Source organism: Dryobates pubescens, chromosome 2 (genome assembly GCF_014839835.1).
Source record: "Dryobates pubescens isolate bDryPub1 chromosome 2, bDryPub1.pri, whole genome shotgun sequence".
In the NCBI taxonomy this organism is placed as follows: Eukaryota; Metazoa; Chordata; class Aves; order Piciformes; family Picidae; genus Dryobates; species Dryobates pubescens.
The window spans coordinates 40667218-40681361 of NC_071613.1; the positions used below are offsets into that span (position 1 = coordinate 40667218).

At 37.1% G+C, this 14144-nt stretch overlaps 1 protein-coding gene across 1 annotated transcript in view; it reads right to left on the reverse strand.

Annotated features, from left to right (window-relative positions):
- Positions 1-242: 242 nt before the first annotated feature.
- Positions 243-14144, reverse strand: part of GYPC (glycophorin C (Gerbich blood group)) — a 30097-nt gene continuing 16195 nt past the window's right edge. The window contains exons 2-3 of the mRNA XM_009911115.2: positions 3483-3533; positions 243-1004 (exon numbers count right to left, since the gene is read on the reverse strand). Of these exons, the coding sequence (XP_009909417.1) occupies positions 808-1004; positions 3483-3533 (248 nt within the window). The 3' untranslated portion in view covers positions 243-807. The remainder of the gene's footprint in view (positions 1005-3482; positions 3534-14144) is intronic.

Below are 14144 nucleotides of genomic sequence, written 5' to 3' on the forward strand. Positions count from 1 at the left end.
GTATGCAAGGAATCCAACAACTAATTGGAATTGTATTTGTAAGTCAAGTCTCCGGACTATTATATACTACATTGTAAATTCCAACATTTTGCACTTCTCAAGCTGCCATGCAGATCAAGTTAAAAGTTCATCCTCATTCTTACATTTCCTGTGTTTTCCAGCAATTTTCTTTTCTTGAAATGTCTTTAATTTTTATATATATATATAAAATTTAAAAAACCAAACCCAATCTAAATCCCCAAACAAACAAAACTAACTCCCTTGTGCAATAAAATTGCACATTTAAAAGGAGGGGGGTTGTGGGGAGATATCTGGGCTACAAAGCTATTTTTGCTCCAGCTATATCAGCTTTATCTAGTTTAATGTTTGTTCTGTGACCATTTGAAATTCAATTTCAGTTAGGTCTGTATCATATCAGCATAGGATGCATCATTAACTCTAAGAGGATGTTTTCCACTGGCATCTGCTATTTTCACCAAATGTCAAGGCCTGACATTTGCTGTCTTTATCTAGTTTTGGTATATCACTCATACTGAGATTTTGTTTCTTCTTATCTGATATTGATTTCAACTGTGACCAGCTGTGTTGCTAATAAAATCAACAGGCAAGTATCTGGCATTTAGTTCTTCACTGGCAGAGGAAATGGAACAAACCAGTGACACAAAAAAAAACCAACCCAAAATGTAGAGATATTTTTCAATTGGGATGCTCGCCTGTATCCTCATATTATCCATTGCTTAGCACTTCTGATGATGTAGCATTTCTGATTCACTCCCTTGGTAAAGTCTCCATGGAAATCCTTGCTTCTCAAATGAAATATTCCTTTTTGCTCTCATCCACTGCTTCCTGGAGAGCAGGGTCATTTTTCAAAGCAGCATCTGCGCTTTCAGCAAACTCAGTTCCTTTTGCCTCATTGGTGTGGTAGGTGCCCTTATGCCTGTACATGTACCGGACCATCACCACCAGCAAGCAAATGAGGACAAACACCACTGCAGCAATCACACCTAGAGGAAAGAAACCCATTAAATATATTGCCAGTAATAAAACATGAGCAGTATCTCACAGCCAGACATCACAACCTAAGTTACTTGATAGGGAAAAGCCCATGTATTATAAAATGTTCCACATCGCAGTGGCCAGAATCAGATCAGTCTGACACTGAAAAAAACAACCCCCAACAACAACAAACAACAAAACCAAAGCCAACAAAACCTAACCAAACAAACAGAAGAAAGTGCAGGAATGTAGGTCAGATTCTCACTAGTTTTCTTTCAAATCAATATCTTGATTTGACTGAAGTTGTTGGAGCTGAAAGTTCATTACAAAATAAAGAGAAATAAGAGAATGTGAAGGAAAACCAATAGCCTTCTTTCATCCTTCCGGTAACAAATATCCAGGGGAGTTAGCAGGCAAGCTGACCCTGCCTCCACAAGTGTACTCCGTTTCAGGACAAGTACAGGGCACTCAGGATTTCTTAGAAGACATTCAACAAATAGCAAGAGCCATGTGACTGCACTACTGCTCTGTGTTTGCAAGCAACCATTTCATGCTGTGCTCTAATTAAGAAAGTCTGGTTGTAATGAATGTGGAAGTGACACTTGGGATGAGAAAGGGATTCTGGCTATATCTTTCCTGTCTCCTGGATTAAGGCTAATTACTAGCAATTGGTTGACTGGACAAAAAATTTCAATAGGTAACCTGCATGCACATGGGAATGGAAGGACTTCCACAGGCATGATGAATTGGTAGCACTGCTGGTGAAGGAAAGTAAATTCAAGTTGTACAGAGAAAAATGTGAGCCTTTGCTTCAAAAAACCCTTTTTCTTCTTCTTTTTTTTTTTTTTTTTCTTCTCCATTTCCACTGTGAGAAGTCCATAAAAGAGAGGCACTCCTGACAAATCCATTGTTGAAAAGTTAAAAGCTGTACCCTTTTTCTCCCAGATCAAATTGTTCACTTAAGGATTCTGACAATAAGTGAAGTATTTTGAAGTTTATTCAACTTGTATGATTTTTATTTTTAAAATGAAACAAACTTTCTACATAGGAGTGAGATGTGCTTATAAATGTTTTAGCTGCGATTCTGTACCAAGCTGATTGTTTATTCACATGACTCCAGGAGTAAACCAAGCATTAGAGAAATTCATAACAAAATGCACCAGAGCAGGACATTCCAAGGAAAATCACATATGTGGAGCGTGAAGCTGCTCTGAGGAGGCAGTAGGCAGGAATTCATGTGACTCATTGTAGTCTTCTACAGTTCAGCAGGCCCCATCAGAGTTTGCCTCATTGGGCTTCCTCAACTGTCATTGGAGGGTGGGTGCAGTGGGGAAGTGTGCGATTGCTCCTCTAGAACTGAATTTCTAGTTCAGATTAATTGCTGGCTGGAAATGTCTACTATTCTGCAGAGACAATGAAGGTTATGTAGACAGTATCTCTCTTCTGTCCCCTGTATCCAACATATATGGGAGGAGTGAATATCTCCAAAGCTTTAGATTTATCAGCATCACTAAAGTGATTAGGGATACTTTATTGGGAATGGACAGAATATTAGCAGGGTAAATAAAAATGATAACTGTCATAAAAAAATATGTCTGCAGTGTTATGCCACAGATTTTATGGTACCTGGCCTGGAAAGTAAAGTTACTGCTGGCAGAAATAAAATTGCCCTTAAAGGGAACTTTAGGTTTATAATAATATCATAGTTGCACTGGAGGCTTCATCAATTTTTAGGACCTCACTGGTATCCCTTGACACAAGAGGCTCTAATAGGCTTTGGATGTAGCACAATATTAATAAGCCTAAGGGACTAAGTACAAATCAATTTACCTGCTAGTTGCTCATAGAAAGCTGAAATTAAAGTTACACAAGATGGGACCTGAGGGAAATATAGCAGAACCTCACCAGTTTGCACTAATGATTGGTGCACCCCCTTGTGAATGACTGGAATTAGTGTGTTAGCATGGAAATGAACAAACACAATAAAAAGAAAAAGACAGGTTCTCTCCATGAACATAGCTTTGCTCATTTATTCTGACAACTGTATTTAGTTTAAATGCATGAGAGAGCTTTAATGCAACACCAGGAAATGCACTATGGTATACTCAGTAAAAGGTCAGCTGGTATGAGCTATCATGGCTCAAATCAAAGGTACTACAACATTTCTGTATTAAATGACAGTTTTGGCCCAGTGAATAATGAAGAATATCAGAGATTCACTTTGCTACTGGACTGTTAGGTATTTTGCTCTAAAATGAGGAATGGATTAGGGTGGTACTGCTCACTATATGATTTATGCTCATTACCTCATCTCGTTATCTTGCCAATAGTCCCTCTGGGAGCAGATTTCCCACTAGCCTAATTAACTCTAATTGTGTTGCTCCTGTTGTCTTGTCAGCAAAGTAAGGGTTTTGCAAAATGCAAGAAATCAACCAGCCCGCTGTTTTAATTTTGATGGTGCTGCTTTGTACAGTTTGCTAACATACCTCCAATAACAGCCACATCTGCTCCAGCTGTGGGGCTCTCAATGTCTCCATCTATAAATAGATTAGAACAAAAGGAAGTTAATTAAAGAAGAAGGAATTGGATCATATGTAACAGCAGTGACCGTACTGTTGATGCTGTTATTATTTTAACCTCTGAAACTCAAAACTTAAACAAGATCTCTTGCTAGGGAAAGACATTTATGAAACTTCTCATTAGACTTAGCTGTACTGTAACAATTTTCTGTCACCATAATACTGGAAAATAAATAACTAGCACATTATGCAAACTAACATGGCCCTCAGGGAAACACCTACTGTTTATTATGAGCACTTACCTGTAACATCCTCTAGTAAATGATTAAATTAAGAGCATTTAGATACTGTGATTACTCTCAGAAAGGTAGTTTTGGGGAATAAAAATGTTACTGCCTATTTATTTTCCTGATTTCAGCTCCATTTTATGGTCTGGATCTTGATTTGATGCAGAATAAGCTAGATCTATTCATTTATATTAGTATTTACTTATCTGTAATATCCTGCACTTAATCTTAGCATTTGTTTTCTTTTAAACTTGTATTTGAATTCAAGGCAAGCTTATTATGTGTGTGGCATAAAACACAATCCCCACTTAGACTAAGTCTGAATTTGGTACCCATAAACCAAATTACATATTTTACTGGGTTATAATTTATAAGCCCAGATAACTTCACAATGTAAATGCAAAAGAGAACTACCTGACGATGAAGAAATTGCTATGAAAAATTGTAACCTCCCGAAGAAGCATTTAGAATCTGAACTATATTTTGATATAGCACTTAATAAGACTATCCAAAACCAATTAATGAATAGCCAAAGTGTTTTAAAGGAGAAAGGAAAAAAATCCTAAAACAGAGTGAGAATTTTTCTCTCCTTACTGTTTGATACAGACATTAAGTGAAAATTAGTTCATATGCACATGCTTTTCTTCACTAGCTTCCCCTTAGCTGATCAGGGTAAAATCCTATTCTTGATTTCTGCTTGTATCACACAGTTGCTACTAGCTTCTTTAGTCCTGAATTATGTGGATGTCTGAGAAGGTGAAGAACTCTTGAGTTCTTTCCATGCTAGGTTTATGACTGGACACTTCTCTCTTTGTTTATAATCATACTATTTATACAGTTCCAAATTGTATTGGTTTCCAAACAAGGCAAATATCTTTATGTGAGGATTTGGGGTTTTTGTTTGTGTGTTTGTGGGTTTTGGTTGTGTGGGGGGTTTTTTGTTTGTTTGTTTTAATTTCCCTTTGGTAAATACAATGGGAAGAAAGGTATTCTTGAAAAGGTAAAAATAATAATTCCAAGTTCAACAGTGCCACTATGGCTCTTAATGATCTCTGCTTATGCTAAATTTGTGAAATATTGTGCAAGGATAAAACACTGTAAGCAGCTTTCTTCTTACTTGTGTCTAATCTCTGATATCAAATTGCATCAAACTGAAGAAAGTTGAGTCTCAAAGGATCTCCCCCTTCCCAAACAGGGGAGATGATTTTTCTGGAAAGTAGGAGTACCTTCCTCACCCTGAGAGATGCCACCCAGATTTTCTTACAGCTATATATGGATGGAGAGATTGAGCACACCTTGTGTAATTTAAAAACTCTAATTATACCTATGTCCATTCAAAACCCATGTGCCTTAGAAGAGATTAATTGCTTCAAGGTCAAACTGTTCTGTATTTCTTTATACACCAAATATATGCTGCATGCGAAGAAGCAGGCTCCTCCATAGTAATCAAATACTTGAAGGTGTGAATTCTAAAGTACTTCCCTAGCCACACAGCTTGCTTCCAAACATTAATTCCAGATCAAATCATTATCTGTTTAATTATAAAAAGGTATGCAAGTAACTCTCTGCTCTTTCCTGTCATTCCCAGGTGCTTCTCAGATTAAGATAACAAGCAGGTGCCTTATCTCTAGTGCTTGCCACCACAGTGCTTTTTGATAATGGATTACAGTACCATCACTTTGCAGAAAAGTTTCATTTCCATACTCTATTTTCTAAGTTTTCATAAGAATACTGGATCCATCTTGAGCTATTGTGTAGCCAGCACTGATCTGTTAACCTGATGAGGCTGTGCCATTCAGGAACCAGCTAAGATAATGATGCATTTTCAACTCACCACAATTCCCATTTTACTGTGAGCATGAATATATAACTTCTGCTTTGTGTGTTGACTTTTGACCTTACTGTCCTCCCAGATGGCCTTTGGTTCCATCATCTGGAGTTCCAAGACACTGCAGATACAACCAAGGACCAGAAATTTTCCAGGTTTGCTCCCCAGAACAGTTCTGGAGCAACAATGATAGAGGAGAGAGAGACACCCTCTATCCTCATCCCACAGTATCTGAAATTTCACTTTGTCCAAAAATAGATATGTGATTTATAGCAATATCACAATATTGCTGGCAAGGAGGGAAGGTATCGGTGTCATGCAAGATTCAAGCAGTATCATCCTTCATGAAATATGAATGAGGAAAATGCAAGGCATGTGCTCATGAAATGAAACTGCCTTCCCAGAGCAGGGTTTGACAACAGGCACTATCCTGAAAGGAATCCATGCTTGGCCAGTAACCTCAGCATAGCCTTTCTAAACTTCAGCTCAGTCTATGAGAGAAATACATTGCATTACTGTAGGACTGAATCCTCACTTTCTGAGGGAGCAAAGATATCCAACGTACTGGAGGAATTTTCAGCTGAGCAGTGGCTGTAAACGTTCTTTATTATGTTCTTCACAAGCAGAACACTCTGAGGTCTGTGTTTCAGTAACTGCTATTGCACCTGATTTGGTTGTTTTCCTTTGTTTTAAGGATATCTTTTGTGTTATCTGCTGCTAAATTGCCCTTGAAAAACTTCCTCTGACTGTTATACTGGCGCTTGTCCATAGCTACACTCTGGTAGCAAAAGTGTTTAGACAGTGTTGTTATTTAGTGCCATTGGTTACCATGACACAGAGAAATCCAAAGATTGTGGGGAAACTTGTTTTTCATAAAGGCTCTGGCCATCAGAATGAGTTGTCTCGATCAAGAATAGAACATACAAATCAAATTGTCTGTTGTTGGAACATATGTTTCTAGAAGCCCAAATGAAGGGAAAGAAATGTCTTTGTACCATGACCTGAAATTCATCAAATCCCAGTTCTGCCCAGAAACTTACAGATAAGGAATTTTGCAATAGAACCACAATTGCTACCTGTGTCATTCTCATCAGTCAAATAATACTGAGGAGGTGACAGACTCTGAAAGCCCCAGGAATATTCTTGACTTAAATATTGCGAACAGAACTTGGGTTTTGTGTTACAAAGGTGAGAAGTCAGTACAGCTAACTTTTATGCAGCCAATAGTGAGTTTTTCCTACTAAATTTGTTAGTAAATTTGTTAAACCATTTATTTCAGGTATTAATTTTTTTTTCCAATAAAACTTTAATTAATTTTTTCTGTTTATTTGTTTAAGCAGATCTGATTTTGTTTTGGCTAAGGTAAACTTGTTTCAAGGAGGCGGGTCCAGCAGCAAAAATGTTTGTTTGATGTTCAGCACATTCCTTGTTTTCCTACACACTTCTCCTGGTGTTTATGATACACTTTTTTCTTTATAATACAAATCTAAACCACTAAAAGGTGTAAGTCACTTTATGCTCAAAAATTATGGCATAGGTTTAAAATAATCCAAAATATACTCTACTCACCCTTTCTTTCATATGTGAGCTTCATTTATGTGTTACTTTCCAGCCCTTCTCTAAAATATCCAGGACAAAATGTGCTTTGTATGTGAAAACTGAGGTTATAATTGGCATGTCTTTGTGACATTGGGAAACAGGTCTTTAAAGAAAACACATTGTATCATGAGACTACTGATAAAGATGCAAGACTTATCAGTGAGCTGCTTTAGAAACATAACCATGTTAAGACATCCAAACTGACCAGCCTTTCAGCTTATATGGTGATGGGAAGGGACATATTTGTTTCCAAACTTCTGTCTCCCATTCAGCATAGAAACACAGATTTTAGATACTTGCAGAAAACAATACCTTAATGTGCTTCTGTGGATACTGCCAGTGACACATGAGATAAACTTGCAGAGGGCTTCAAGCTTTCTAATTTTTTAGGCATTATGTTCACCTCCTCAAGGACTTTCCAGAAAAAAATCCACTGCTTTCACCCTTACTGGTTTTCCACTCAGCACTGTAGTTATCAGTTTAGGTATCTACATGTTTGATTGCTATGGATTTATACATCAAAGAGTAATGTCACCTTCAAAGGGATCCCTACATAGGATATTTGATATGAATGCACTGGAACCACCAAATCTCTGCTGTGTAATACACAAGGACAGTTTGATGGGATAGCATAAGGCCTTACCCCAAACTTTTGTGTCTCTCTCATTTCCAAAGATAAAGCTCCAAACTAAACCTGGACAAGTGCTTACTGCTAAGTACTGTTGAATATAGAAATAAAAGCTGAGAGTACAGCTCACATTGTAATGATTTCCTTGCAGCTGTGGGTGATACTTGCCTTTTTGAAGTGGTAAGTAAAGCTGAGTGAGAATGCAGGTATCTGTGTGGGATAAGGGGCTTTTACAACACAGTTTTCAAAGTGACTCTTGACCACTCAGGCAGCACTGCTCCTGTATTTCAGGATTTTCCTACCCACAAGCTTATGCTTTTTATTCTTAGCAGCCTTAGCCATGTCTTATCATGATGCTTCATTGCTGCCTGCTTAAGGTTACAATCTCAGACAAAGCCTTGGCTGCTTTCTTGATCAACCCATTTCCTCTCTTGATGTGCCTGTTCATTGCATAAGAAATGCTTGAAATTCATTCAGTCCCTGTGAATAATGAGTTGGGTCCTTAGGGCAATCATTTCCTTCTTAGAGCTTTCCTAGATGTGCAGACTAGGAAATGTACTGTAAAATTCAATCTTCAGTCAGCTCACCTGATCACCTTATGAAAAACATCGCTGCTTCTGGGCCTTTTCCAGGTGAGGAGCAACCCAACCTTTACATGGCATTTCCATGGATGTGTTTTGCAGAACCACCCCAAACATTGATTACGATGTTGCAGGATTAAGTGGTGTGCAAGAAGTCTGTAGGAGGAAATGTTTCTTTAGAAGTCAACTATTAAATGTTTATGGGTTTTGCTTAAATATTAGCGCTATCTACCTGTGCACTTCCAGTAAACAGGGGAGATGTTAAAACATAACAACACCCAGTTCAGGATATTCAGGACAGATATCAATGGAATTCAAAGAAGGATTTTGCCTCTGTTTAGTTTGTTCTTTCAGAAAATAAAAAAATTGAGAGAGACCTTTAAATGTAAGTGGAGACTAATGAAACACGTTCAGTCTCTTTGTTTTTTGGGATTTTTTTTGCATCAACTAACCAAGTCAAACAAACCATAGTAGCTTTGCAATGTTTTTTAAAAATAGCTGTAAATGTAAAGGAAGGTTGCATTTTTATGTAGAGAATTTAAGTGAGGTTTCAAAACCACTCACTCATTCCTGATCTAATTGTTTCCACTGAAGATAATAGTAAGGTATTTGATTTGGTTCAGTAAAACATTTACTTCTGAAAGTATTGAGGGAATCAGAAAGTCTAAAAGGAAGCTTTTGCAACATTTTGGTTTTTAATATTATGTGTATAAAAATGTGTTTACTATAACTGTTCCTTTCTCAGGGGCTCTTTTTGTTCTTTGTGTGTTCTTCTGCAGTCATTATTCTTCTTGACTGTAAAAGCAGGTCTTAATATGTCCCTATTATCACCACTAAGGCAAGATTTTCCTTACCACACATTTAGTATAGAGGAACAAATGAAGTCTTAACATCTCCATTGTTTATGCAACTGTGGTATGTCCTCCTTGCCCTTTGGTTTATGTTTGTGCCTTGCCAACACATTGCATTCATGAGAAAATCATTAATCTATTAACCTTAGCACACCAATTTAATTTACAAGTTATAGTTAGAACTGCTTCACTGCGGCTGCATGTGTAAAAATGAATTGAATCAACTTCTTAAAACTTCATGTTAAAAATATGTTAATTGCTCAATCTACTCTTGGGTATGTGTTATGATATCAGACACACTGCATTGAGGACATTCTGGATTAAAAAGAAAGGAAAGAAGCAAAAGCAAGGAAGGAAAGGAAGGAAAGGAAAGGAGGAAAGGATGAAGGAAAGAAAGAAGTCATTGCCTATTTTAATATTTGACAGTAAGCATGCAGTGCCCTGCCAGAACTGGCATCTCTTATTCCAAAATGTCATCAGCCTGAAACCATCAATTTGAAATATTCTGCTGAAAAAGCCATCACCATCTCCCATTAGATAATGAAACACATCAAAGCTGTTCTTTCAAAATTAAGAAACATTTTCTCATCTGTCAATCTGGAATAGAGACAGAATTATCTGGCTTCCATTTATATACTAAATTATTATAGGGACAATAATGGTAACATAAAACAACCACATAATCTTTTGGGTAAGTAAATGGGCTGTACTCCAAATGTAAGGTAAATAACGCAGACTAAAAACATCTACAAAATTAAAATGCTCCTATGGGAAAGCTGCTTGATATTTGAAGAGCCAACACTGTCATCTTATCATATGAAGGGTGCATGAAACGAGCAGGCCTCAAAGAAGGTCTAAACTTTTTCAAAAACTGCTGCATGTGGCAACTTGCAAGTTGTACCCTGTTTTGTCTGCTGCATGCTTATAGTTGTGTCACTGCAGAATGTTCCTTACTGTCCAACTGTCAAAGTTGGCTCACATTCTGAACCTACAACATCTTGCTGTGGAATATAAATTGACCTGGTATTGCTTCATTAAAGGAGGAGTGATATATGAGGTATGAAAAAGTCTATAAGGTATAGCCCATGATCAGGAGGTTTTTTTCTGCCCCCCCCACCCCGCCCCTGCTTCATCAAAACAGAATACTCCTCTTAAGGGTTTTTAAATTGGGAATGTTTTGAATGAAACACTAAATATCCAGTGAATGTATCAAATAATTTCTGCTTGACTTTCGTCTAAAGTCAACAATTTCAAGGTCTAGTAATTTTTTTCACGAATCAAAATGGGAACAAACCAGCCATTTCTTCACTCATTGAGATCAATGCTGGATGGAAAGGAGTCACTGGCTTAACTGATTAACCATTGCAAACGTTGCAAATGATTGCAGGTAGTCAAAGCAACTGACTGTGGACATAATGAAAGCCCATCTGACAACCTGTAACAGATAGTTGTAATTCTTGAGAAACAGTGCATGAAAGAAGCATACCCCCTTGACCTAAACTTTGTGTGTTAGAAGCACAAGCATAAAAATTCGAGCCAGAACCCTTCAGCGGAAAGTCAGAGGCTAAGAGGTCTTGGACAATATGATAATTCCTTCCCAACCTCTTACGTAAATGGTTATGTGATGCAGTAAGACAATTTGACTGTTAAACTGCTTGTAATCATTTACAAAGATGTGCTTTTAATTTGTACCTAACAGGTCTGCCAGCCTCAGTCCTGACCCTCAGGCTTTTTGACTGTGTCATGAGAGGATAAGGTGATCTCTGTGTTTCTTGATATTGCTGTGCTTGATTTTATGACCTTTATAACTTTTTAAGATCAGGTCTTAGTTTACATTTGAAACATACACTTTTTAATGGATATAACAGTGTTCAAGACAAACACTAGTTCAAATTTGTCTGCCTAACTAAGACAGACTGAATTGTTTGTTAGCATTTGAAATATTTCCACTGGAATATACTTGGTAGCATTTTCCCATTGATTTTTCTCTGTTCCTGCTGTGTGCCTGACTGTCCTTGTAACCTTTGAAAGTTTGGAATCCATTATTCAGCTTCAACTGTTTTTAAAGGAAGAGCAGGCAAACACAAGCACTTTGCCTCCATTTTAATGAAAACTGTTGTCTGGAGATATAAAAGAGAGAAAAGAGTAGTCCAGCAGTGAGGGAAATGTGCCAAGGACTCAGGAATTTTAAGCTCTGTTTAGCACAAGGCAGTTCTCTAGCCACCAAGTGCTTTCCAGTCATCATGCACACAAGTCCAGAGAAGCTACAGCAAGGTGCTTCCACCACTCATGGGGAGCTGCTGTGGGAGGGAGCAAGTGTATGTTGAGGGTGTGATTTAAGGGGCAGAGACATAAATCCAAATGCAAGTGTGTTTCACTGGTTCTGCTCCTGGCAGAAAACCTGTTTTAATGAATGCTGCCATGCAAGGAAAGAAATATGACCATTAGTTCATTGCAGGTGGCAAACGCCTGTTTCTCATTTTGAGATGAAAAATCTTGGCCTTGTGTTTAAATCACATGACCAAATTACAGGTGATGTCATCTAGAAATTACCTGGAACCTGGAGAAAGCCTGTAGTTATGCACAAAGATACTAACTATCCTGACCAGTCAAAGGACGTAGTACCAGCTATTCTGTTTAGAAAAGTAAAATAATTTTTCCAACATGGGCAGATTTCTTCCTTTATATCTCATTCCAATACCGCCAATATTTTGTGGCAAAGTTGTTAACAAGTGACAATTTTTGGAAACAGGAGCTCTCTGTGATCCATCCCCTACCTTATTGATATGAATTGTATTCAGCTATATCCAGCTCATATACCAGAGCTTGCCTAAGGCATTGTCTACTAAGCATTGCAAGTGGAAATGTCAGGATGTTTAGCATACGCTCTTCAGGGACACAGAGATGTTTTCTGGAGCACTGATGAGGTTAATATTATTAAGGGAGATATCTGTAGTGGAAACAATCTTCCAAATGCTTTAAATATTGAGCATATTAAACAAAGAAAATAAAACATATTGAAACGCCTTAGAAACTTGCAAGGCAAATAATAGCTCAGGGCAAAAACATTTCTTGTTTTCCAAGGTTTCTGCAATGAATATGCAGATTTCTTTTGCATACCTGCTCAATTTAAAAAGACAAAATCTGTTTTATTATCTAAAAAGAACTTAAGTATCAGTCCAAGCTGCCTGAATTGAGCTGAGCAATCTTACCAAAATATTTTACCACCCACCATTCATCTGAGCAATTCTAGGGAGATTGTGCAATAATTGTTAAAAAAAAAGCAGAAAGAAAAAGAAAAAGAAAAAGTAAAAGAAAAAAATAGAGAAAAAGAGAAAAATATGTGTTGTTTGTCTATTATTTTTAGACAGTTGTCCAGTATTAGTTGACAAATTGCATATTTAGTATAGTGACTACATTGACAAAGCTGAGCATGAAATAGCATTTTTGAATCCATAACTGAAGGGGTTATTTTCAATGTGGGTCTTATATTGTTGTGAAATTAATTAACAAATCATTATTAATGTTCCTCTCTTCTAATGAAACATGAATGGTAAGTACTGTGTAGATGGAGAGCTAATAACCAGACTGGCAAGATGTTTGACTACTGGAAGGGAGTTTGTTATCTAAACTATTTTCACAGGTGTTTCAGAGAGGACATTAGCTGATAGTTGGCCTAGTTCCCTTCCAGCTGGAACTATTCTATTCTATTCTATTCTATTCTATTCTATTCTATTCTATTCTATTCTATTCTATTCTATTCTATTCTATTCTATTCTATTCTATTCTATTCTATTCTATTCTATTCTATTCTATTCATTGTCTTGTCTAGTCTCGTCTAATCTATTCTGAAATGTCTGCTTTCAAGGATATCCATCCAGCTCCAACAGAGGTGTGATGAGTCATGGGGAATAGGATGAGAATTTTTCTTCCCATCAAGCAAACATCAAACCTAGAAGAATAGCTTAGATTACAAGACTAGCATTCTGGAGTTTATAATTAGGGAAAATGAATCCTAACCATTACTGTTAGCATTGCTTTTCCAAAGCCTGTGCTGAGTGATTTGCCCTTCTATAAGGCAGTCAGACACATTTTTTGCAGAGCTTTCAACATGACTTTGTCAGAAGGGCCAGATCTCTCCTACAGGTGTTTAAGTAACATTGTTCACTGCATTTGTCTATTAAGTTGCAGTCAGTTGTGTTTTTGGAAGCAATCTTATTGTCACAAAATTTGATGATACTTAAATTTCTAGTTAGGAAAGCAATCAATTTAGTTTAGTCTCCTAATAAGGAGTGCCTTTTGGGTTACTATGCACTTGAATGATTTCTGTAGAAAAATGTTGACTTTCATACAACTTGAGGAATAACAATAATAATTTCTGGGGCTTTTGCTTCCCTTTCAAATCTGGCTGGAACTGGTCAACGGATCCCAAAGTTCTTGATGGTAAGTGACAGATGGAAGAACAGATGATTAAGCAGACAGATAGCAGGAACACATAAGACTCATTTAATTAGGAAACTGGACTGGAAACTGAAGTTGCTGGGGGTACTTGGATAATACTCCTATTTTGTTCACTAGTTTAAAAAATGCCATGTTTGTGTGATCATTTCAAAGCCTACAAGACAATGCCTTTAGTGGTTTAAATGACAAAGGAAAAAACCAAAGGGACATTGCTGATTCTTTTCAGCTCCATGTATGGTCAGAATACAACATTTTTATGTTCAGAATATATTTTAATCCTTTAAAGACAGATTTGGCTTGGACAGCCCTAGCAATTTCATTGAAGGATTACTGTGTGCCATTAAGCAAAGACATATGGTCTAGTACATTTCAATAGCAACAAATAGTAGTGATG